The 25,139-nt window shown below is 44.0% G+C and overlaps 1 protein-coding gene and 1 long non-coding RNA gene across 6 annotated transcripts in view; one reads left to right on the top strand and one right to left on the bottom strand.

Moving 5' to 3' along the window:
* crppa (CDP-L-ribitol pyrophosphorylase A) overlaps nucleotides 1-25,139 on the top strand; it is a 32,721-nt gene that overhangs the window by 1,227 nt on the left and 6,355 nt on the right. For 2 of the 4 annotated variants that reach the window (XM_061819573.1, XM_061819574.1), the window contains exons 2-9: nucleotides 453-735; nucleotides 1,143-1,292; nucleotides 5,228-5,332; nucleotides 5,406-5,451; nucleotides 6,077-6,174; nucleotides 8,658-8,735; nucleotides 8,867-8,962; nucleotides 11,194-11,310. In XM_061819573.1, the coding sequence (XP_061675557.1) occupies nucleotides 453-735; nucleotides 1,143-1,292; nucleotides 5,228-5,332; nucleotides 5,406-5,451; nucleotides 6,077-6,174; nucleotides 8,658-8,735; nucleotides 8,867-8,962; nucleotides 11,194-11,310 (973 nt within the window). Of the gene's footprint in view, nucleotides 1-452; nucleotides 736-1,142; nucleotides 1,293-5,227; nucleotides 5,333-5,405; nucleotides 5,452-6,076; nucleotides 6,175-8,657; nucleotides 8,736-8,866; nucleotides 8,963-11,193; nucleotides 11,311-19,525; nucleotides 19,677-25,139 lie in introns of those variants that run through there. The other 2 variants (XM_061819575.1, XM_061819576.1) reach the window with 2 other exon arrangements.
* LOC133500633 (uncharacterized) lies at nucleotides 471-24,313 on the bottom strand. Of its 2 annotated transcripts, XR_009795000.1 has the most exons (7): nucleotides 23,686-24,313; nucleotides 23,508-23,599; nucleotides 18,083-18,225; nucleotides 9,580-9,686; nucleotides 3,056-3,205; nucleotides 701-825; nucleotides 471-603 (listed from the first exon to the last, which is right to left on the bottom strand). It is a non-coding gene; the product is annotated as an uncharacterized LOC133500633 (long non-coding RNA). The 2 variants fall into 2 exon arrangements; XR_009794999.1 differs by having other exon boundaries at nucleotides 23,508-24,313.

Here is a 25,139-nt window from a genome sequence, read left to right as displayed (position 1 = left end):
TGTTTTCTCCAAAATTACAAGTGGACAATGAATAATTGGGGCAACATTACCTTATTAGGGAGTGATTCCAGTATGCTGCATTTCACCACTAATCCACTAAAATACACTTTTCAGTTACCCCCGCTCAAGACTTTATTGTATGCCCGTGACAAAAACCCATTCATCACATATTTAAAACACGTTTATTTTTCCGCCATATGGCATCCCAATAGCTGGAAACAAATGAAAAAAAAACACCGGAATCTCGTACCCAATGTAACCTTTCCACTGGAATTGCTCAATGTGTTGCCATGTCAAATATGCTTGGCATTCTATTATGGCCCCTTCGCAGCACCGAGACAATGTATGGTTTTGTTGACAGCGTGTCGCGCCATACTAAGCGTGGCGTGGAAAAAGTCTATAGCCTTTAAAAAACGGACCAGTGACTACTTAGCATTGCCATCTCCTCGCAGGGTATCATGGATCCGCAGCATTGTGGTTGTCGTGGCCAAGGAAAACACAGACCTGATGGCGGCCATCGTCGGGCGCTTCCGGCACGCCAAAGTCCGGGTGGTGGCTGGCGGATCCACACGTCACAGGTCCATTTGGAATGGCGTCATGGCTCTGAGTGAGGTGGGGGAGGAGGAAGCGGAGGGCGGGGAGGACAACAAGGTGGTCATCATTCACGACGCCGTGCGGCCTTTCGTTGACGAGGACTTACTGTATCGGGTCACCGTGGCTGCCCGGGAACACGGAGTGAGTATAATAACATTGTCGTAATCACAACGCTCGTGTACTATGCAGTTGGGGCTCTTTGTAAACACAATTAACATGGAGTCACTCATTCTGCATGAAAAAAAAAAAAAAAAACCACAAAATTGGGTCAACAGTCAAAATTGAGCAATTGTAAACATATCATGCACACAGTTAATGATTATGCCTGAAAACAACTAACATTTATTTACAATTATAATAATGGTGGGCTCAACACAGGCATTAGTGTTCAAACTCCTGGGGCAACAGAAGTGAGTACACCCCCATGTGAAAATGGTTAAATTGGGCCTACATAACACTGTCAAAAAGTGTCATGTATGTAAACAAAAATGGTCAAAAGTCCTGTATGTGGACAACGAAACGATCCGCATCCTGTTCCCCTCCATCAGGCCTCGGGAGCCATCCGACCGCTCGTCTCCACGGTGATCGCAACCACATCGGAGGGCTTCCTTGACCACTCGCTGGAGCGGGCCAAGTATAGAGCCAGCGAGATGCCGCAGGCCTTCATGTACAACGTCATCCAGAGAGCATATAAGAAGGTATGCTAGGCGAGGACTACACAAGGATTTGGTGGCCCAAAAAATACCTCAATCGATTGTTTAATTCACATAATGTTCATGGCAGTATTTTCTGCACTATAAGGCGCACCGCATTATAAGGCGCATCTTCGATGAATGGCCTATTTTAAAACTTTTTTTCATATATATATATATAATGCGCATCACATTATGAGGCGCATAGAATAGATGCTACAGTAAAGACTGGGGTGACGTTATGCATCCATTAGATGGAGCTGCACTAAAGGCTCAATAATGATCTATGTATAAGGCGCACCGTCGGCTTTTGAGAACATTTTAGGTGCGCCTTATAGAGCGGAAAATACAGGATTGTGTTGGAAGTCAACCTTATAGAAAAATAGCATTCCACACAGGAATCACAAAGTTCTTCACTTCCTTTAAATAAATTTGAATTTTAATTTTTTCATTCATCGTAAATGATAAGATAAGATATATGATAAATGATTACGTATTTTATGTAATGGAAATAAAAAGTCCATCACAGGGGTAGAAAACTTTTCATCCTTTCATCAGTTTCGGCAAATGGATTCACTATTTTTTTAAATATTAAAATTTTATTCATTTTGAGTAAATCAATAACAAAAAGATACATTGTGATTTATTGTATTAAATCAATTACTTATGAGCAGTGCAATTAAAATTGAGAGATTTTTATTGTTTTCATAATTTTTCCTTTAACCGCATCTGCAAATGACCTCGCTCATGAGTGAGCTAAAATATGTATCAAAAATAGATTCATCTTCTACAAACATTCATATCTGCTTGATTTGTATCCAACTATCCATCCATTTTCTTTGCCGCTTATCCTCACGAGGGTTGTGAGGAGTCCTGGAGCCTATCCCAGCTGTCAACGGCCAGGAGGCGGGGTACACCCTGAACTGGTTGCCAGCCAATTGACCCCTCCGTACAGGGCACTTAACCACGCCTCCTGAAGGGACATCACGCCACGTGCGCCTACGTCAGACAAACAATTAGCAAAAAGGGCAGCGCATCAAGAAAAGAATAGAGCGAAACTGTCCGATTTACCGGCTGATTTCTCACTCGCATTCTTAGCTAACAGTGAAATATCGTTGAAAAGCAGACAGCAGGGCTTCAAGTATTTCAGCGAGGGGTATTTCAATGGTATTTACATGCATATCGACGGAGAAACCATTGATATTAGCTCGAGATGTTTCCAGAGTCAGAGGAAGATCGAGAAGCCACATAATATAATACATTATAACCCAAAGACGAATTCGTCATTGACAGTTTCCTATTTTCGTGTTACATGTCACACTTGTGTGCAGAATCTGTATGTGTATATCTGTATAGCCGTTTGTGAACCACCGTATGAAGGAAAAGAAGGCGAGGCTTAATTTACGAGTTGTTTCTCTCGTTTTCTTTGTGTAACGTCACGCGCTCCCCTCAATAATTATTCTTGAATTAGTGCTGAACCTACGCAAGTCCCGACCGAGTACGACAATCACTACTTTAGTGTCCTCAAACATCCTTCCTTCAGTCTTGGTGTCTCGGTGCACGTCGAAGGCTTTTAGGACTGCTAGTCCGGTTTAGCTTAGCTAATTAGCCGCGAACAAAGGGACACGTTTGTGCAGTCAGATCATTGCAAAATATCGCTCAACACAGATCAAGTGTGTCAATCATTCACACTTAGCTATGTTATGCAAGCGAAGAACTGCTAATTCATTTATATGAGACATGTATTGAAAATCAAATATAGGCCTTACCTTCGTGCAAACATATCTGTTCCGGTTGATGGATTCAGTTGATCATGCGGTCTTCCGCAAAGTTTGATCCATCAAAGACATTTTTCGTACTGGGTCTTCGGTTTTGGAAAGGGTACGAATTGAACTCCACCAACTAGCCTTTCAGGATACCTGTCGTCACAATTACAAAGTCCGTGACTACACCTCTTAACCATATCTATTGTTAAAGAACCCAAATACGCGATAAAACGCTAACAGAAGCTATACTGGACCATGCAACGTTGTCTGAGGGAACTGCGGGTCCCAAAAGGGGCGTGGTTTATGCAGATCTCTGGCCTCTGATTGGTCAGCGACGCAGATGACGCAATTTCTACGGAGGGGTCAATTGCAAGGCACATGGAGACAACAGTCGCACTCACAGTCACACCTAAGGGGAATAGAGAGTGTCCAACCATCCATCCATCCATCCATTTTCTTCGCCGCTTATCCTCGCGAGGGTTGCGGGTAGTGCTGGAGCCTATCCCAGCTGTCAACGGGCAGGAGGACGGGTACACCTGGAACTGGTCGCCAGCCAATCGCAGGGCACATGGAGACAAACAGTGGCACTCACAATCACACCTAGGGGCAATTTAGAGTGTCCAATTAATGTTGCATGTTTTTGGGATGTGGGAGGAAACCGGAGTGCCCGGAGAAAATCCACGCAGGGACGGGGAGAACATGCAAACTCCACACAGGCGGGGCCGGGATCGAACCTGAGTCCTCAGAACTGTGAGCCCAGCTGCTTCACTGTGCGGCCTAATTTGTCTGCATATACTGTATTGATGTTTCTAGTGTTTCAAAATTTGAATTAAATTATTCTTATTTGTATTATATTTTATGGTAAACTTTGAGATGAATAGAAAATAAATAAATAAACGCATGTATTTAAATTTACCCATTATAAATGGGGAAAAAAAAATTCTAAATTAATGCCATCAATATTACAAAACTTTTATATTTTGAAAATGTTCATTGGGCCACAATTAAGAACGGAGCAGGCCGTGTTTGGCCCCTGGGCCGTACCCTGCCCACTTCTGGACCAGGCAGAATCGTGGCCTCCTTGCCGGAGGTAAAAAAAAAAGTAGATGTTTTTTTTTTTTTTTAGAAATGTGGGGAAAATGATCCTTCCTGTAGGAGAGACGTGAAGGATGTGGTGCCTGCCGCCAATGATGATGTTTTCATTGTGTTCCTCTTCTGACGACAGCGGGATGAAAGGCGCCAGATTAGCGAGACGCTCTGGTGAAATATCAGCAGACGCGTTTTCAAGAGTGTTTTCACAAGACAACAGGATGATGCATGAGCAGACATCAATTCCCCACTCGCAAACAGCCTCTTTGATGCTTTGCCGCGTTCGTCTTTCCCTTTTATGTGACGCAGTGTTTTGTGTGTGTAATTTAATGGGCATGAAGCGTTTGGCGAGGCTCCTCTCTTGGCTGGCTCATTTTTATTACAATGTAAGCCCCCCTTTTATCAGCCCAGACCCACCCGCAATAGGTGAAAATACTTTTTGGGGTTGCAGTTTCAAGCCTTCCGCAGGATTGAAACCCTTCAACTTGTTTAAATTACAGTGGCGACCCGATTTTAAAGAAGGGCTCATGGAAACACCACATACAACTGGACTCCACCACTCGCAAATCTGCACAGTCGAGCGCGAAAAATCACGCACGTAAAATTTGTTACAAGTAGAAAAACATAGATATTGAAAGACGTCGCTTATTTTGCGTAATCTTGAGCAATGTTCCCTCTAAGCTGCGCCACTGCGCAATTGCGCACATGTCGCACACTGGGCGCACATGAAAACCGATCTGGCGCAGTGAACCTTAGCCTGACTTTTTTTTTTGTTTTTTCTCTCAACACGGAGAGCACACAGTCTCTACTGCTCAGCCTACTTCTACTTCCTAGTTTACCTGACACCGCCCCCCTCCGCTCTTAAAGGGGTACACTCATAATAACAACCAACACACACCCGCAACCTTTATATCTGCGGGCATGACTGGTGGACCGCTTCCGTAACTTTATATCTGCGGGCATGGCTGACCACACCCGTACATTTTTCAAATGTGAGTGACTGCTGTACTCGCAGGCATACGTTCGATCCGCTCTGTGGGCACGAGTATTACTAGAGTTGTCGTTCCGATGTCTTTTTATCCTCAGTGCACCGAGGCCGACTTTGACTTTGGTACCGAGTGTCTCCATCTGGTGCTCCGATACTGCGGCACCAACGCCAAGCTCATCGAGGGACCGCCCACGTTGTGGAAGGTGACTTCCTCGCACTGATTCCCATGTGACTCAGTTGCTAATGGGTAAAATGATTTCATTTGATGTGCTCCAGATCACCTACAAAAGGGATTTGGCTGCTGCAGAGTCGGTCATTAAAGGTGAGTTATGTACCCTCATCATATTTTAGTGTTCCTGTCTATCAATTTTGATTAAAGAAAAATAATACAGTATGGATTTCAAGGATGTTACCATTCAATGTTGGCTATCCACATGTAAAATATGATTTAACACATAAACAGCATTGTCACGGACTCACTAGTTTTCTTATTAAAGAGTGAACAAACGTGTACAGAAACAAGGCGATTGTTAATGGTAACAATTGTTAAACACTTGAGCAGTGTTTGCATTCTTTGGGCCAGATGGACCAGTGGAACCATCTCAGAGGGTTACGCAGGCTGCTAAAAGATCTGAATGCAAGAGGGAACAGCTGTGGTAACATTCAGATTTAATTTTTATCCGTTGAACTCATGATTCGGTCTTCACGAATTCACTTGCAGCGACACCTTGACAACTGATAGTTCAACCTATTCTGTGACCAAGCTCAAAACTTGCACGTCAAAGCAATTTTCCCCATTGAAACGAACTTAGATTCGATTAATCCGTTCCAGCCGCCCAAATGCGACCACAATTATTTTGTTGCATGTGTTTAATGAAGAGAATCTGAAAATTTCACGGAACTCAAATGTTGTCTTATGAGCGTTCTGTTGCATCTTTTCCTTCCAGATACTGTATCTCGAAGAGCCTGCATGATCACAGGCCGATGTTCGCATGCAAGGATGCTGGCCGACTCCCTCCACAAGGCCTTTTGCAAACGAGAAACGGTACGTAAATGTCAGCCAGTAACATGTCTGTGTCGCAAGCTCCCGTCTCTTTCACTGCGTATTGGGACCATCGATGAGCGCATGTCAATATCGGCGGCATCTGGGTGGTCCACTGGTGAAAGAACTAGCCTCTCTGTGGTCAAACATGTAACAAAGTGTGTCTGCATGCATGCAAGAGAGCAGATGGCCGTCATATTTGTTGAACCGCGGCACTTTTGTTTGATTAATTGGACTGGCTGCATCGTTGCCTCACAGCTCGTGTTACAAACTAGTAGATAGAGGTGGGGGACTCCAGTCACGTGATTTAACCCCAAAAATGTCTTGACTCTTCCACAGTAAATTGGGACCTGCTTGAAACTTGAAAGTCAAGACTTGAGACTGACATATTACTTGCATATACTGTATGTGAGTTCCTCTCATCTCTGCTATCAGATGATGTCGAGGCACATCTGTAGACCATCCACAGATCTGAAATGTTCACAGTGTATGTAACTCGGTCCCATCCACTGCTAGTATTGAGGCGTACAAATTACACGCACAAGGTCAGCTTTCCTGGACCAGCTGACCACCGCCGCAGTTACGTGATCCCAACACGCAGCCGTCCTTAGCGCCTTTCAAGCCTTTCCAAACCTCTCATCAGCTCGCCTCAGGCGGGCTGGAAGGAGTCTCAGAGGTAGATTGGGGTCAGCGCCGTCTGATTGGACACATTCACGTCTACGCTAAGGTGACTGGTGGGGCTAAATGTTGGGGGGGGGGGGTGACACTTTTGAGGAGAGAGCGGTGAAAGCTGAGCGGAAAAAGCGGAAGAATTAACTTCCGCTGTTGGAAAATAGACGAGCTTCCCCGTGATGATTGGATTTGCGTGCCTGGAAGCGGCTGCATGCTGCCTGCATATCCTTAAAAGGATCCCAAAATCAAGGCCTCAATCATCCTAAAAATGGACACTAGATCCTTAAATCTGCCTTTCAAAGGTCTTAGAAGTGTCTCGGATGTCATTGGGTCAGAATTTGTGGCCTCGAGAAAGGAAAGAGTAAAATTGTGTTGGACTTCTATATTGCTTCCATCGTCAATTCTCCACTTAGCTTTGAAGGCCATGCCTGATTTTAAACAAACACTCCCACTCTGGGATTTTGTGCCCAACCTACACACAGTCCAGTCCTAATCCTTCAAATCCCAAATGGTTTTCAGTTTGAATTTGTTAACTTTCAGAACTAATTAGGATTTTTGACACACTTTCTTTTCCAAATGTAACACTTCTAACCACTCACTGTTATTACACAAGTGAGAATGACTGTATGGTCAGGCCAGATGCTGAGTGCTTTTGTCTGTTTATTTGCCGAAGAAGGACCGGGACCAGACTTGACCGACGTATCCTCTCCTCTCCTCACGTGTTTCTTATGCCAAGGCCAAACGAAACGGAATGATCAAAACAAAACTCAACTCGACTTGGTTTCGTGTTGTGCCTTTGACTCCACGGACAGTGTGTTTGTAATTAATGGCTGCGTCTCGTGAAGACCACGCAGGTTTATGGTTGGTTGGATTCTTTCCATTTCATGAAACAGTTAGAGGTTTAAGTTGTGGGTTAGAGATAGATAATGGAGTGTTAGGATACAGTTGAAGAGTTTGCGGTTTGGGATGAGGAGTTGATGTAGGGATTAAAAGGGATTTGGTTAGAGTTATGGTTTAGAGTCAAAACTATGGCTTGAGGGTTTGGGGTTTTTAGTTACAGGTGAGGGGATAGGGAATGGGTTTTCGGTAGGGGTAGACTTTGGAATTGAGTGGGTACGAGCTGCGGGTCGTGACCGAAAGAACAAGATCCCGGATACAACCGACCGAAATGAGTTTCGTCCGCAGGGTTTCCGGGCTCTCCCTTAGAGATAGGGTGAGAAGCTCGGTCATCCGGGAGGGGCTCAGTGTCGAGCCGCTGCTCCTCCGCATTGAGAGGAGCCTGATGAGGTGGCTGGGGCATCTGATACGGATACCTCCCGGACGCCTCCCCGGTGAGGTGTTCCGGGCACGTCCCACCGGAAAGAGGACCCCGAGGACGACTCAGGACACGCTGGAGAGACTATGTCTCTCGGATAGCTTGAGAACGCCACGGGATCCCTCCAGAAGAGTTGGAAGAAGTGGCCGGGAAAAGGGAAGTCTGGGTATCCCGGCTGAAGCTACTTCCCCCGCGAACTGATCCGGAGAAGCAGTAGAAAATGGATGGATGGATTACAGTTAAATATTTGGATCAGAGTTTGTGTTAGGATTAGGGTTTTAAATACGAATAAGGTTTTAGCATTAGGATCACAAATAATTGGTTTGGGTTATGGGTTAATTTACATTGTAGTAGATCTAGCTCATTCAGCACTAGGTGGTGACAAAAACACAAACTGGAAGGCTTTTAACTTTAAAAGCTTTTGTGCATCTCCCTAAATTGACGTGATCCACGCATACCGATGGAAGTCCTGACTTTGGGGAATGTCTCTGTCTTCCAGGAGCTGGATATGATCCCAGATGTGAAAGGAGACAATGTCAAGTATCTGCTCAAGGCCTGGACGTTCATCCAACTTTCTGTACGTTTACATTTTTCATGAAGGGAAACATCAGTTCCTTCAAACAAATTTACTATCTGGCCGCTTAACAGAGAAAAATTACATGTGCTCTTGAAGACGTTATCTTGATTTAAATTTTCTTTGTATTGCAGATGAATGACTCGGACTTGGATGAAGAAGTGGAGACCACGTTTGCGGCTTTGGAGGCGACAAATCAAACGCTTCTCCACCCAGTGGTTGTCGTCGTAGTGAGTACTTCTTCATTTGACTCCTACGATGGGCAACAATCTCCTGTTTTAATATACAGTACCTGGGAGGAAAACGAATCAGGGACAGTACAAAGAGCCCTGACAGCAAGTACTGGTTCTTTCAGACAAGGCGCAACAGTCTTCCATGTTTTCTTTTCTTGCTGGGTCCTACATATGAAAACAATCTATTTTATTTGTAAAACACATTCACTGCCATTGACGGCTTGAGAAGTCAATTATCCATGTTAACTGGGAGGGCTGGCAGTCAAAGGAGACTGTGAAGAGGGCTACAGAAAGTACTCGCGGAATCCTACATGACAATAATCTCCCATATACGTCACATACTTGGGCCGGGGATGCTGTGAAACCACATTAAAAGCAGCTGAAGGGATTTGTATGTGTTTTCTATTCCTCACGCCATGTGTGTCAGGGGTAAGGTGGCAAGACGAAATCACAATGTTTTGATGGCAATACCATTAAAGAAAAACACCCAATATTACAGAGCCAGACCCTTTTCAACAGCGCGGATTCAGTCCGGTAGTTGTGGCTTTGAGAACATTTCAAACAGCCTCTGAATTTCACGCCTGCGAGCGAAGCAGCGAAAATGTTTGTCTTACCTTCTGTTTTGTGGGAGTCGGCCTGTTATTTATCCCCGCTTTGGTCACATGGTAGCAATCAGCGTGAAGTGTTGGTGGCTCAGCAGCCTCTGGCGTGGAAAAGCAGGCTGGCAGTTGATATCATATTTTGTCGAAGAAAAACAGATTGGAATGAAAAAAGAAAAGTTTATCAGAAGTAGGAGTAAATCATATACTGTATGTATAAATCGTAAGTAAATCTTAATCTGTACACTCAAATCTCAAGCAATTCCCAAGTGATTGTCAGATTTCAAGCAGGTCCTATGTGATATTGTCTTGCTCAGTAAACAACATATTTTCGCACAATAACGGCTGTACTCAGTACAATCAACAGTTTTTCCAAAGGTTCTAAACCAGTCGCTGTATTATCCATTACTTTGTCTTCTTAAAAACATACTTGAACAGAATCTTAGTGAATGTTTGACAATGATGGATGAGGTTACCGTAATTTACGGCCTACAAGCCACGACTTTTTTCCCCACACGCTTAAAACCCTGCGGTTTATCCGGTGATGCGGCTTATTTGTGCATTTTTTGTAACGGCCGCAAGGGGGCACTCGAGAAGAGGTAAGAATGAGACCTGTGGAATATATGTGCCGAGGAAGTGACTTTTACTGGCCACGTTAGTGCTGCGCTAGTGTTAGTGCTGTGCTAGCGTGTTGCTGCTGTGTTACTGACGTGGCTCAGTGATATTTACCAGTAAGTTTCATTTTAACCGGCCCTGTTAGCACTAGCGCAGCGCTTGCGTTAGCGCTACCTTTAGCGCAGCGCCAGTGTTAGCACTAGCTAACTTCAAATGGTATTTCCTTTACAAGTGTACTCGGTGAGACTTGTAACCAGGTGCGCTCTGTAGTTTGGGAACTCCAGTAAGTAAGTTAAGATACTTTTTTTTTTTTTTTTTTTTTTTTTTTTAAATGGTACAAAGTCAAATAGAAACCGGCAAGACATGTCAGTTCATCATCTTTGAGTCTAAATCAAGTTTTAGCCACATAAATCCTAAAATTAAAACCACAACTTGACTACAGTTCGGCATTTCCAATTGGTTTATATACATCACTATTGACCGGAGGTTGTGTCTGTGTCTTGACACAAGGAATTTTCATTTTTTCGATGTAAAAATTTAATCGCAGTTTGAATCAAATCCAGATTTAAGACTGGTTTGACATAACATGTTCCCGTAGCCACCAGTGCAAGGAAACAGGAAGTTTCCAAGAACAAGCAACAATAATTATAATTCAATACATGCATGACTGACTGTGTTTTGGTGTTTCCATCCATCTTGTTTTCATTGATGACTATTGAGGATTTTTCAAATTGAAGTTTCAATTTTAATCTGGATTAAATCTGGTTTGATTTTCTTTTATAAAGAAATGGCACACCATCTTGAAAATTTCAAGTCATGTAGTTCAAATCAAGTCTCAGGAACATCAAGTCAAAGTCAAGTGAAGCCTTTCAAAGGTTTTAGGTCACGCAAATCCCAAATCCTAAAGTTGATGACTGAAGTCTAACTGGAGTCAAATAAAGTGACTCGAATGCACCACTTTACGGACAAAATTATTAGCATAATTTATCCAGGCTCTTTGTTCCATTTCCATAGGTCCATTTAAGCACTATGGACCGATGGGCGGCAGAGCCGACTGCCTTTGCAAAATTGGCCTCGGGAGCCAAGCTCCGGAATATTCTCTTATATGGTGTCAATCTGCAGCAGTCAAAGGTAAAGCTCTTTGTCTTTCATGTCTGACCTCTCCAAGCCAACACATTGTTTTCCTGAGCAATGCATCGTTTTAAGAGCAGCCAAACCAAACACGGCGCTGTTTTTCAAGTCTTGTTGCGGTTTTGTTTTTTTTCTTGACTGAAGGCACGTTGCTGTCTTTTATCCAACATTGCAAAGGCCTCGTTGGAAATTAATTCATTTTCCGAGCCACTTATCCTCACGATTTTCTGAGCCGCTTATCTTCATGAGGGTCGTGGGAGTGCTGCAGCCTCTCGTGGCTATCAATGGGCAGGAGGCGGGGTACACCCTGAACTAGTTGCTGGCCAATTGCAGCTCTCTGGAAATTATTTGTTGTCATTATTCTATGGCCCAAGAAGAAATAAAACAATCACATTACTGCCCCGACACACTTACACTTGGCAACATGAAATTTGGTCTTTATGTCCATCATAAGTGGACACACACAAAAAAAAGTGTTATGTAGTCATGTCCAAAAAGACACCAGAAGCCTGTCATTTTGATACGATGTGGCCATTTGATCCATCAAAGACAAAACATGTCGGCTGAGTAGAACACATTAGAATAAAAAAAACAAAATCAGGATACCTATCATGAGTTGATCCACAAAAAAATTCTAGCCTGAAAACACGTTTGCCATTTTGGTGGTGTGAAGCAGCCAAATTCAAGGAGCACTTTAAAGTACAGTGAATACTCGGTTCTCGAACGTCTCCGTTCTCGAACAAATCGGTTTTCAAACGAAAATTTCACGATTTTTTTTCACTTCTGCTTTTGAACGAAAATCGGTACTCGAACTCCGGAAATAACATAATGCACGCGGCCCAACCAGCTGACCCACGACGCGTTTTGTTATTGTGTATAACGCAGCCTCTTTACACAGACTTGGGAAATATCGATTCGATTTTCGAACAAATCGCTTTTCGAATGGCCTTCTGGAACGGATTGTGTTCGAGAACCAAGGTTGTACTGTAGTTATTCTTGACCGAATGCTCTGGCTTCCTTCAAGCGCGCTACATCTCACATGAAATCCTCAGCATTACATCTCTCCTCACGATTAGGTTTAGAAAGCACCCCCCTCTGACTCCCCCCAATTTGAAAACCATTGCTCTACTAGATGGTGAACTATCAAAGTACTCAAGGATGACATGGGTTCACTTTGCAGTTGAAGCCACTCTGGCCTCCACACGTGTTGTGACAACCATCAGAAAGCACGAGGTCAACCTTGTATCTCAAACTCATCGCTTGGTAATTAGAGAAGAATTATCCATTAGAGGGAGGGAGAAATATCAAGGATTTTTTTTTTTTTTTTGACGTGGGATGTATACTCAAGAGTGGGTTTGACAGTGGGGCAAATGAGCCTCGTCGGGCTGATCTGTCTTCATAAATCAAAGCTTGTGCACGTGTCAGAATGACATGGTCAGTTCTCCTATGAAAGAAGAAAAGATGAAGGTTAGGACAAAATGAAGAAGTTGTCTTCTCTGTGGTCACATCTGCGTTTGATTTCACCATCACATGTTGGACGTTACGCTTCTCTTCTCAATTATGGAGACAAATGTTAAAAGGAGTCCGTGGGGATAAATGTAGCAAAAACAGGGATAAATCTCAGTCCTTTATTATCTAAAATAGCTCATTCTTTGCAGACGTGCGAGCTGTGTTTTTAATGGAAAAAAAAATAAAAATCTCACATATTTTAAATATGGCTGAGAAGATAACAGGTCTTGGTTGCTGTGACGGGGCCAACAGCAACAGTACGTATTGGCTACATCCTGCTTGGGACAACGTGATCCCATATTCTACATCAGGGGCGTTCAATGCGTCGATTGCGATCGAGGCAGTTTTGGTCGATCGCGACGGCGTGCCGAAAAAAAAAAAAGACAGTCGTATTTTTTTTTTTTTTAAACTTTAGCTCACCGCGCATGTGCAAACAACGACAGTACAGGAAAACATGCCATCAGTGAGTCCCCCCCCCACCCCATTTTAAGCTCTTGTTTAAGAAAAAAAGGAGAGAAAAACGTATCACTTTCATACGGAATGGGAGGCGGACAATTTTTTAACGATGTCACTTTCGAAGTGCGTTTGCCTCATCTGCCAGTGTAGTGAAATGTGTCGCTGCATTTTCAAATGGTTTATGGAAAATACGACACCGACATTCCGCCGAAAAGCAAGCTGAGAATGAGAAAAGTGAAAATCCCAATTGGCCGCACACACATCTCAGATTGTGAGTGTTTCTCACTGCAGTTGGACGAATCCACAGACGTGAGTGACAAACCCCAGGTGTGCATTTTCATTCGTGTGGTGTTTAGTGATCGTCAACGGGAACTCAGATAGTTACAAAAGATGTTTAAAGTTAATTATGTTGTGTAATATTGGCTCATCCGGTTAAGCAAGGCACACAAACATACATTTACGCATAAAGAATCCTCAATATACTTTAAAGAAGGGAGTAGATCTTGGGGTTAAAAAAAAAAAAAAGTGGGAACCCCTGCTCTAGATGTATCTGGAAAGAAAAATGTTTAGAGGCTGATAGCAAGTATCAGCTGTCTTCCAGGGGACAACAATCTCTCATGTTCTGAAAATACTGTACATGGGAAGAAAAATGGTAAAAACTGGAAGAATGCAAAAGGGAGGGAGTAGATGCGTTTGCCAGCATTTTGGTGGTTTCCAGGTCAATTTTTCAGCACACTTGCTCCCTGTCCAAAATTCACGACATCATTTGGCCTTGTTGGAGGTCTTAATTTCACTTTAGGTACATGTTAATAATAGAGTGACATCTGTGTTTTTTTCCTGTTAACTTTGGTTTAGTTGGCAAAAGGAAATAAAAAAAAAAAAAAAAAGAATTCAGGCTGTTTTCGGTATTAGAACTGGAAATTTGAACAAAGAGTTAAGTTTGTCCACACGACTGATGGCTTTCAAAACACTAATCACATCATCTAATCTTGATTTGGAGGAGTTTGAAAAAAGGCAAATCGTGATCACACTTGGCTGCCGTTTCAAAGAAAGTCAAGGTGCTTAAGAGAATGGAAAAAATAATTAGCAATCTGATTTCCACTTGATGAAAACGGAGCTATGAACTGCCAAAGTATTTTGTTTTTAATGGATTTAGTTGTCATACTGTTTAGCAATCCATCCTGACTTGACGCAACCTCGATGAAAGCCATTTTAACATTGTATGTCAATTTGAAATGCATTACCTTTGTTATTATAATTGCTAACAGGATGACACCCATCAATTTTAAATGTCTTGCCATTTGAAAATGTTACAAAAATGCAATAAAACTGATGTCGGATGGACTGCTACATTCGATCAGATCATAATTTCTCTGCTTTTAGAGTTTCACTTAGGAACGCAACATTTCATAGGCATGTCCATCATCATCATCAGTAGATCAATAAAAAGTTGCTGGAAGCCATGCCAGAAAATTGCACAGGAAGTCAGCAATTTTGCTTTAAAGTACGCATTTCCGGGTTATTTCCTGGTATCCTTACCCAAATTGACCGGCCCCTTCAGCAAATGTGAGCAATTCTTCTCCAACAACAAGTTCGTTAGGAGTCTCTATCATGAATAAATCTATAAAACAAAAGTTATAATCCGGTCCATCTGATCCATTGTTTTTCCTTTGTGCAAACGTTACAACCCAAGCAATTAAGATTCTGTAATGCCGTCGCACATAGGTGACGAAAGCGGTTCGGCAGATGTCTGCTTGACAAAATGTTTTTTTTATGCTTGAATATGATACCTTTCCCTTAAATTACGACCAATTACCAGGTAATTCCCCCCAAATTTCAAAAATTAAATATTTCCAAAATTCACCATCTTAACCTGAAAATTCTCGAATAATTTCTGACAAGATTACAATACAAGGGGGACATGGAATGAAAGCACTACGTGTGTGTGTGTGTATGTTCTTGTACCTCTGAGGACACTACTGATCAGGTGCGCTCTAAGGTGTGAAAACCTCTAACCACAGACTCGGACACCGGATCCCCCCTCAAAAAGTGACACCGTGTTGTGAAAGCACGGGCGGTATGCAGCAAATCGCCATGGATAGGAAGTGTCACAGGATCCCTACCCTGCGCTCGGTCCCGCTCACTTGTCACGCTCTGAAAAGACACTTGTCAGGCCAATGTCAAACTGATGTATGGCCGTTGTGATTCGTGCAATGAGAGCCCTGATGTTTACCCAAACCCCTATTTCCTCCCCGGCCCGGGAATCCTAAACCTGAGAGGAGATTAGTCGACCCGGGGAAAGAAAATAGCGAGAGAGAATGGAGAGGAGGGCGGGTGAAAAAGACTCTGCGGGGTCTATTCTCTCGGACCTGTTTACATCAAGGTCTGAAAGGCAGACAGGTGAAACTGGACCCCACCTGGGAAATCTCCTACCCCGACATCGTCGTAGTTGCACCCTGGCTGAGGGTCAGGGGAGATTAGGGAAACTAGCGTCTCTGCGGTTTCAGCACACTCCTCACTTTTCTCAGGATAAATCTCCGCAGTTGTCCCCCACGATCAATGAACCGCTGGTCTTAAATGGCGGCGAAGCGGTTATCTTCAAGATTTATTTCCTGTAAGAAGCCCCCAACAACTCCTTTGAAGGTCTCTTTACTACTTGGTGATATCGTTGATGGTAAAGAAGGCAAGGTCAAAAATACAAAAGGATCTACAGAGAAAAGTCATTCATGAAGGTGCTGTATTCTGAAAGGTCCCAAGAAATATCTGTAATTGCCAATAATTAATACCATGACAGAAACATTTAAAATGGACACAGTCCCATTGCTAATATTGTTGAAAGGTTACGACTGATCTGTGAAGCTCTGCGCAGATTAGATTGAAAAGAAAGGTTTCAGGACTGGTGTCACAAAAGATATAGTTCAAATCCAAAGAACAGGCACATTCTCTGCCATTGCTTCATGCACCCCTGGAAGGATTCTTCTGGGGATCTTTCTCAGTTCTGTCGTCATGGCCATCTTGATGTCATCCACGTCTCCGTCAAGGGTTCCCTTCATGACCGCCGCCAAGCTTGGGGAAAAAGGAAGAAAATCACACAGAGCCAGTTTGGATGATTAGCATTTCCTCCAGTACAATGACGTTCTTCCCGACCAGGAATTGAAAGATCCCCAGGGCATTGTGAGCGCCACAGGTTGTCCTGCCACAACTCTCGCTGCAGGATCTCTTTGGAGACTCGCTTATGATGAATGAATGAATGCCATTTATTGTCATTATACCACTGTACGATGGAGTTTTTTTTTTCCCCCCAACCAAACCAGAAACCTCAAGTTTGTTCATTGGTTTGTGCTCACGGCTTGATGACCTGACAGAGGATAAATATCAAAGCATGTGGGGGAGAGGACTGCAGAGACCTGCGGTCACAGTTGTATACTCCAGGGCGTTTACGTTGAAGGGGTAAAACCTCATAGTTTGGGCTTGAAATCTCTCTTTTGACACCAGTTCTGAAGGTTTTCCAACACACTCTTACACATACTGGAAGCAGTGCAGCCAAGAGAATAATGAAGAGAATAGACCGTAGGGAATCCATCAATATAATTTCACAAATTACTGTGCGAGAATCTAGGTTGCGGCTATCGGCAAATACGAACATTGGATCGTGTAAGGGAAGAACAGAAACCCTTGCTGGTTTCTAACTTGTACTCCGAGATGGTGATGTCTTCAGGCGGAGGGCCGTGGAGTTGTAGTGAGTAGTACAGACTTTGGTAAGGGAGTAACACTATGCAGCACATGTGCGTGGTATAAAGCTGGATCTTCTGGACTATTCCACAAGAGAGAGAAAGAGAGAGAGAGAGAGAGAGAGAGAGAGAGAGAGAGAGAGAGAGAGAGAGAGAGAGAGAGAGAGAGAGAGAGAGAGAGCTCCAGATGTGTGAAACCCGATCCCATGACGATGGCTCCAGGAATTGTTCATACGAATGTGTTTTCTCAGCTTTGATTTTAAAAAGATGGAACTAAATTCTGGTATTAAAACAGACAAGTGGGAAATTGTAATCCAAAATAAATGTGGAGTTTAATATACGCGGCATGATATTTGGACGCCTTGCCATTTGTTCAGGGACGTTTCTGACCACCCTGCTCCTTCTCCTCGCTACTACTCTGTCGTCGTGTCACGAGGGAGACCAGAGATTACGCACAGGCATCATCAGTGATTGTTTTTTCCAAGCTCAGCTTCCTTTTTTTTTTATTTGAATTTACATCAGCCGAGAGGGGAAAAAATAACGTTCATGCACGATTGTTCAGACCAAAGAAAACGCAACCAGATGCCCCAAATGCCAACTTGTCCAAAGGATTTGATTGGATGTACAGCTAAGTCAACACGCAAATGCTAACACAACATCACACTCCGGTGGGAACGCTGATGAATACTCGCCACCCAACATGAATGTTGGGCATTTCCACCATGGGAAAATTAGACAACTTCTAATTACCGATACGTTTAAGAGGACCTTGTTGTTGGACTGTGAGGGGTAAGATATAGGTGAAGCGTGGTGATATAGTGGCTAGCTGCCTTAATGTCATCAGATTTGAGTTGGAATCCCTGTTGGTTTCTCCTAATGTTAACTGAAGACTAAATTGTCTGTAGGTTTGAATGTGAGTGTGAATACCTGTCTGTCTATAATAGCCCTGTGATTGGCCAGAAACCCATCCAGCGTGTACCCCACCTTTGGCCCAAACCCAGCTGCTATACTCTGGGTTCCATTTACCGTAACGAGAACAAGTGCTATAGAAAAAACATGGATGGATAGGAAGACACCTGTGAGCACACGGAGGATCTCCTGGAGTGACGTAATCTGGAAACTGCCCTGTCCTCCCAGAGGAAGTAGAGCAGGTAGCGGCTGATGGGGAGGTCTGTGTATCCATGTTGAGAAAACTGCTACATCACCTGGACCTGGAGAACTGGAGAAAAATAGTCAGGTGGGCTGCTTCTGCTGTTTGAAGCCTTACTGGAGACAGACTCTGAAACAAACTATCAGAACATCCTGGGTCTTGACCTTTTAGAGGCCTAATTAGCAGAGGTTTCTTAAAATATTATTATGCCTGAGTTAATATCTTGTAGTGTGGGGGGTCTCCCCACCCTCAATCTGCATGGAAAATGCGTCTTAGCTGACAGTTGTTAGCGCGTTAAACATTTGCAAAGGTAAATCGTTGTGTGTGGTATATACTGAGTTGGGATGAACGATAAACATTGTGGTTCCTTTTTAACGCTTAAAAATGACACGAATAAAAAAATAAAATCCGCATCAGTTAAAAACTGATCGGTCATTATTTCTTATCGCGTGATCAGATCAGGATAACTGTAGTTAAAAACAAAAGAAGATAATCAGATGCTATCAATAATATGCACAATTTCATAGTTTTTATTTGATACAAAAACAACTGTATAAAATTGGAAAAATAATATTTGTGTTGTAATAAAACATAAAATGTGGAAAGGGAACCCATGTAAATACTGTCTGGATGCTCGACATAGTTTTCATCTGCTCCTGACACCTTTGGTCTACTGCAGGGGTGCCCAGACTTTTTTTACCCCAAGATCTACTTTTCAAGCAGCCAGCATCTCAGGATCTATGAACCGTGGGGGAAGTGGAGGGGGGGGGGGGCACATGCATTCCTGCAGCTGCCATGAAGAAATCAAAAGAGAGCGTAAATAGGTCAGCTTTCTAGAACGACACATCGAGCACCCCTGGTCTACTGCATACCTTCCGCAAATCCGTTTAGGCAGCCATGAGCTGTTCTAAGCACAGGAACTAAGGTCAGGCCAAAAGGTCTCAGTGAATCAGCTCCATTTTGGAGAGGGTATGCATCCTTCCAATCTGAATTGTGTCACTTCATCCATCACACTCCTGGGCCTGCATGCTTCCGTACGGCCTCAACCAATCATCCAAAGTTCTGTTCCTTGTTACGAGATACGTCCGTCGTTCTTAACTTCCCCTGAAAAGCGTCCGTTTCAATTCAGACCTCCTCACTGTCTCGTCCTGAAAGGCTTTTTGGTCTTCTTTCAAAAGACCTCATACATTAGATGTGATGAACGGACTGCTACATTTGTCTGAGAACGTTGGAAACGAGTGTTGAAAGAGCTTTAGTGAAAGGCCGAGATGCTCGCGATTGTTCTCGCCGTGAGGTCCCGAAAACTAAAGCTTTGCTTACTTTACGGCTGGAAAGAGTATTCATTGTCCTAGATTACGATCCCTTTCAGATGAACTGAGGCGGAGTGGGAGTGACGCGGGCGTGTAAATGCGCAGACTTTCCGGCAGCAATGTTAATAATAAAATACTGCACCTCCAACAAAAAGACATTCCTTTAGGAACCTCATCTGGGAAGACGTGCAAAATATTGCATGCTGGGTCAACTTCCAATAGTCTTCCTGCCAAGTCTCAACTCAACAGTCGGGCATCACACTGTAGGTCCTAATGAGAAATTCATGTTTAGAACCAAGATCCAAGTTTTACATTCTTTAAAAGACACCTGTTTATCGTGGGAGATATGTTCCAGACCCAACCGCGATAGGTGCAAATCTGTGTTTGGGGGGGGGGGGGGGTGGGGGTCCAGTATCTCTCTTAAGGACACTTTGACCTAGTCACAAAGATCTAAGTATTGAACCCCCAACATTCAGGTTGGATGATGACTATCACCTGAGCCATGCAGCCCACATATCCTGAGACCATATAAATAAAAATGATTTTACCCCTCTGACCTACTTTGACATTATTTGTACCGATGAAAGCACAAAATATTCCTTCGCGCCTGGTCTCACTCAAGAAATTCTTTTTTTAAATCTTTTTAAGGACATAAAGAGAAGACTTACTTGCACAGGTTTTGGGTACAACAGCTAACATGCAAACTGCACACAGAGAGGCCAAAGCCCAGATTCAAAACCCATATTTAACAAAACCAAATTTCTGAGCACAATTTCTTTTATTTTATTTTAAGAAAATTGGAATGGCAATAAGTCCCCATGAACCATGTTAGTGTGAAATCCAGCTTTGGTAATAAAAGCACACTAAACCTCTTCCATTAACATCTGAGCACAGACAAGCCCTAACAAACCAACATCCTGCCAGTCAGTTCTCATACAAAGCCAACATTTTATTTGCCAGCGGAAATTTCCAAGCCCTGCAAATGATGCGTTAAACACCAATCAAATGCCTCCATCCATCACCAATATGGCAGGTCAAAGGGGAGCAAAATGACACCCGCCTCCTCCACGACCGGTCGCCAGTCAGGACACTAAAGGGGGCGGGAGGAGGGGGGTGGAATCTTTTGATAGACTAGGGCACACATGGCTTTGACTATTTCCCTTTAGCCTGATGAAGAGCTTGATAGGGAACGTATACAGTATATAACTGTCAGAGCCAGTGGAAAGTGGTTTTCCAGACGTAAATCAATCTTGGCATTAATGCGACTGAAACCGAAGGCTTTAAATTCCTTATCTTTGCAAATCATCTCATCAAGGAATTGCCTGAGCTGCGTGTAACACGCATGAACTCTAAACCCCGCTTTTCTATCCTTAGCCTTGAACTATGCTACGCGTGGCTGTTTTGTGACAAGCTGTCGGGACTTATTATAGGGGAAAAGTGTCTTTTTAATAGCTCATGTATATACAGATGTGTGTCTGGAGTGCCTGCCCACCCATCAAGTGGGAAATTCAACAACCTAGTTTGGTGAACCCCTCGTTTATTCCAGGGGATATATTGCGGACTCATCTAAGATAATGGAAAATCTGTGCTATATAAAAACCATATATATTTTTTATAACAAGCCATCCATCCATTATCTACCGCTTTACCGGGTCGGGTCGCGGGGGAAGTAGCTTCAGCACGGATACCCAGACTTCTATTTCCCCAGCCACTTCTTCCAGCATTTCCGGAGGGATCTCAAGGAGTTTCCAAGCTATCCGAGAGACATAGTCTCTCCAGAGTGTCCTGGGTCGTCCTCGGGGTCTCTTTACGCTGGGACATGCCTGGAACGCCTCACCAGGGAGCCGCCCAGGAGGAATCCGGATCAGATGCCCCAGCCATCTCATCTTTCACCTCTCAATGCAGATGGGTAGTGGCTCGACACTCAGCCCCTCCCGGATGACCGAGCTTCTCACCCTATCTCTAAGTGAGAGCCCGGACACCCTGCGGAGGAAACTCATTTCGGTCGCTTGTGTCCGGGTTCTTGTTCTTACGGTCACGACTCACAGCTCATGCCCATAGGTGAGGGTAGGAACGTAGATCGACCGGTAAATTGAGATTGAGGTGAGGGACCAGACTCCTCTATGATGACTAAAAAAATTGGATCTTGGTTTCCCTTGGCTGGACGCGGGTCACCGGGGGCCCCCCTCTGGAGCCAGGCCTGGAGGTGGGGCTCGAAGGGGAGTGCCTGGTGGCCGGGCCTGCACCCATGGGGCTCGGCCAGGCACAGCCCAAAAGGGTAACATAGGTCCCCCTTCCCATGGGCTCACCACCTTTGAGAGGGGGCATAGGAGTCAGGTGCAATGTGAGCTGGGCGGTGGCCAAAGGCGGGGACCTTGGCGATCCGATCCCCAGCTACAGAAATTAGCTCTAGAGACGTGGATTTGTTTTTTTATGATAATAATTATCAAAATACACAATAACTGTTCCAGTCTCACACTATCAAGAAAAGGGGGGGGACTATCGTTTAGCATCACTTTACACAAACCACTGGCCTGCGCACTTCTCCAAATAGTCAAGTGTGCTTAAAATTTGTCGCTAGCAGATGAAGTTTCTTGTAAAACTGACGCATAAAACACAAGAGCATGAAACACTGCAAATTTAAAGACCACAATGAATGCTAACACATGATGTGGAACGCTATAAACAGGCTAACAGAAATTAGCATTTCGGTTACGGTAATTACGAAGTGGTGGGTCAGGCAACGGCCGTCCGACACATTGGGCCGGTTAAACTGTCGGCAGACCCGATGCCAGACTACCATGTAACATCTGTGCATGAGGCCAAAGTGTTACCCTTCCGTACTACTAGGCGGCAATAGTTAGTAGTTCTTCTATCAAATAAAAAGGTCACCGGAAGCTCTGCGACCATTGATAGGAAAACTGTAAAGAAAGCATATGGGTTTAATACGCGCTACTCATTCCCAAGATATAAAGTTGGGTCTAGTGTTTTCAGCCTAAACTCATTCATGGGCAGGGTGGCAATTTTTTGCCTTATTGAGATAAAAGTCTCCGAACAGGCCACAATCAAGGAAATAACACTTCTTTTTCGTTTAACGCATAAAACAAAGGGCAAAAAAAGATGTACCCTCTCGCGGGCAGCGTCCCAAAACTGGGACAGCTATGTTATCAGTTTTGTGAAGTTTTACATACCAGAGATATGTTTATTAATTCATTCTTATTCGAGAACGACACTTACGCATTATAATACTGATGGATTAGGCTCCATGTGTACTTGAGGCAGCCATGTTGGGTCAGGAAGGAAAGGGAAATAACTCCCTGCTCACTTTGATGATGATGAGTTATCCTCTCCTGATACCAAATTATGGCTTCAGATTAAAACAATTATTTTGATATACTGAAGGATATAATGCGTGAAAATCATGATGTCCCAAAAATGGGACGCTGCCCATGAATGGGTTAAGTTTACTTTTGTCACTTTCATCTTTTCTGGGCAGTGGTTTGACTTTTTGGTCAACTATTCCAATGATTTCCAATTGAAAAATCCCACGGCGCACCAACAAAAGTAAATCTCACCAAAAAATGGATCAATTAATGACTGTATGTACTTCCTGCCATCGAACAGAAGAGGATTTTTTTGTTCTGTCAGTCATTGTGCCCCACTGGCATAAACAAATGAATAAAGATACATTATTTCTGGGAATAAATGTTTTTTTTTGTTTGTTTTGTTTTTTTTTTACATAAAATTGGATAACTTCCCAGGGTACACCTGAAGAGCGCTGACAGCACACTAACGTACCCCGGCACACTGTTTGGGAATCACTCAACTATTCAATAGTAACACCATAGTCGAGCTGACCGAAAGAGAGGTTACGGTATTTCCAAACTTTTATCATTGCCGCCCTGTTATGTTGTGGCACAACGTAACAAATCAACTCTAAATTAAGACTTGCCTCTCTCGTGTAAAAACACAAAAAAGATTGCTTGAAAATCTGGGATATACCAGGGGGGTGGGGGACACCGTACGTCCAATTTAAGGTACCTTTTAATGGAAGAATGCCTTTGTCGTCTTTAAAGGCAAGTTTCCCATCCGCCCTACAAGTGGCTGCTCCTGAGATCCCCCGTTTGTCAATCCTAAAAAAATAAAGAGGATGAAGATGATACACCGAGGCCAAAGACGATCGAGGGGGGCTGTTAAGAAGGCTTTGCAAACGTCTCACTCGCTTTCGGTTCGGGCATCTCGCCAGTCGCGTTGGTGAGCTGCTACTTAATTAGGACTTTTGGCTAATCTTCAATGGGAAAGACCAAAGTGTGAGCTCCAAGGATCTCGGGAGCGCGTCACCGGCCAACTTCTCAATTACCCAAAGAGACCTTTTGGACTTGAAAGCGTCTATTGCGTCCGTGGCATTTTGAGGATAAGGGTAACCACTTGCTGTGTGGTCGTCCTGTGATTCCCTCCTCTCCTCTCCTCTCCTCTCCCCTCTGTCTCTCTTTTTGCTTTTCAAAGAGCCGTCGCCTCACAGCTCGCCAGAGTCCTCCGCGATGGAAGCCTCATGGTTAAAAAAAAAAAAGTTGCGGTGGCGGCATCAATAACAATAACAGAGCCCTTTTGCTTGTGTTTATGTATACGCCGCACATGGGAATGATTAGAAATGCTTCGGCTTTCAGATCATGCCCAGTCTTCCATCCACACAATATTAAAACAATGGTGTCACCTCATTTGGCAAATGTAGGCTCACTTTTTCCCCCTACATAGAACGGTGGTAGCATATCTGCCTCACAGTTCGAGGTTCTGGGTTTGAATTTCAGGCTTTCCCGATTGGAGTTTGCATGTTTTCCCTAGGTGGCACGGTGGGTAAGCTGGTAAAGCGTTGGCCTCACAGTTGTGAGGTCCCGCGTTCAATCCCAGACCCGCCTGTGTGGAGTTTGCATGTTCTCCCCGTCCCTGCGTGGGTTTTCTCCGGGCACTCCGGTTTCCTCCCACGTCCCAAAAACATGCAACATTAATTGGACACTCTAAATTGCCTCTAGGTGTGATTGTGACTGTGATTGGTCATTTGTCTCCATCTGCCCTGCGATTGGCTGGCAACCAGTTCAGGGTGTACCCCGCCTCCTGCCCGTTGACAGCTGGGATATGCTCCAACACGCCCCGTGACCCTTGTGAGGATAAGCGGCTAAGAAAATGGATGGATGGATGGATGCATTTAGAGTCTAAATTCCCCGTAGGTGTGATTGTGAATCTGAGCGTTGTCTGACGATGTGCCCTGCATCTGGCTGGCAACTAGTTCAGGGTGTACCCCACCTCCTGCCCGATGACAGCTGGGGTAGATTCTAGGACTCCCGCGACCCTTGTGAGGATGAGCGGCTCGGAAAATATATGGATTTCTTTTAGGGATTCCTCCGAGCATTCCAAAAACATGCAATATTAATTGGACACTTGAAAATTGCCCCGAGGTGTGATTGTGAGTGTGGCTGTTTGTCTAACATCCAACCATTCATTTTCTTTGCTGCTTATCCTTACAAGGGTTGCAGGGAGTGCTGGAGCCTACCCCAGCTGTCAACGGGCAGGAGGTGGGGTACACCCTGAACTGGTCGCCAGTAAATCGCATGGCAAATGGAGACAGACAATAGCCGCGCTCACAATCACACCTAGGGGCAATTTAGAGTGTCCAAT

Source organism: Syngnathoides biaculeatus, chromosome 5, assembly GCF_019802595.1.
Source record: "Syngnathoides biaculeatus isolate LvHL_M chromosome 5, ASM1980259v1, whole genome shotgun sequence".
NCBI classification, from domain to species: Eukaryota; Metazoa; Chordata; class Actinopteri; order Syngnathiformes; family Syngnathidae; genus Syngnathoides; species Syngnathoides biaculeatus.
The sequence above is the reverse complement of the archived record's forward strand: the minus strand, read 5'-3'. Positions and strand labels throughout refer to the sequence as shown.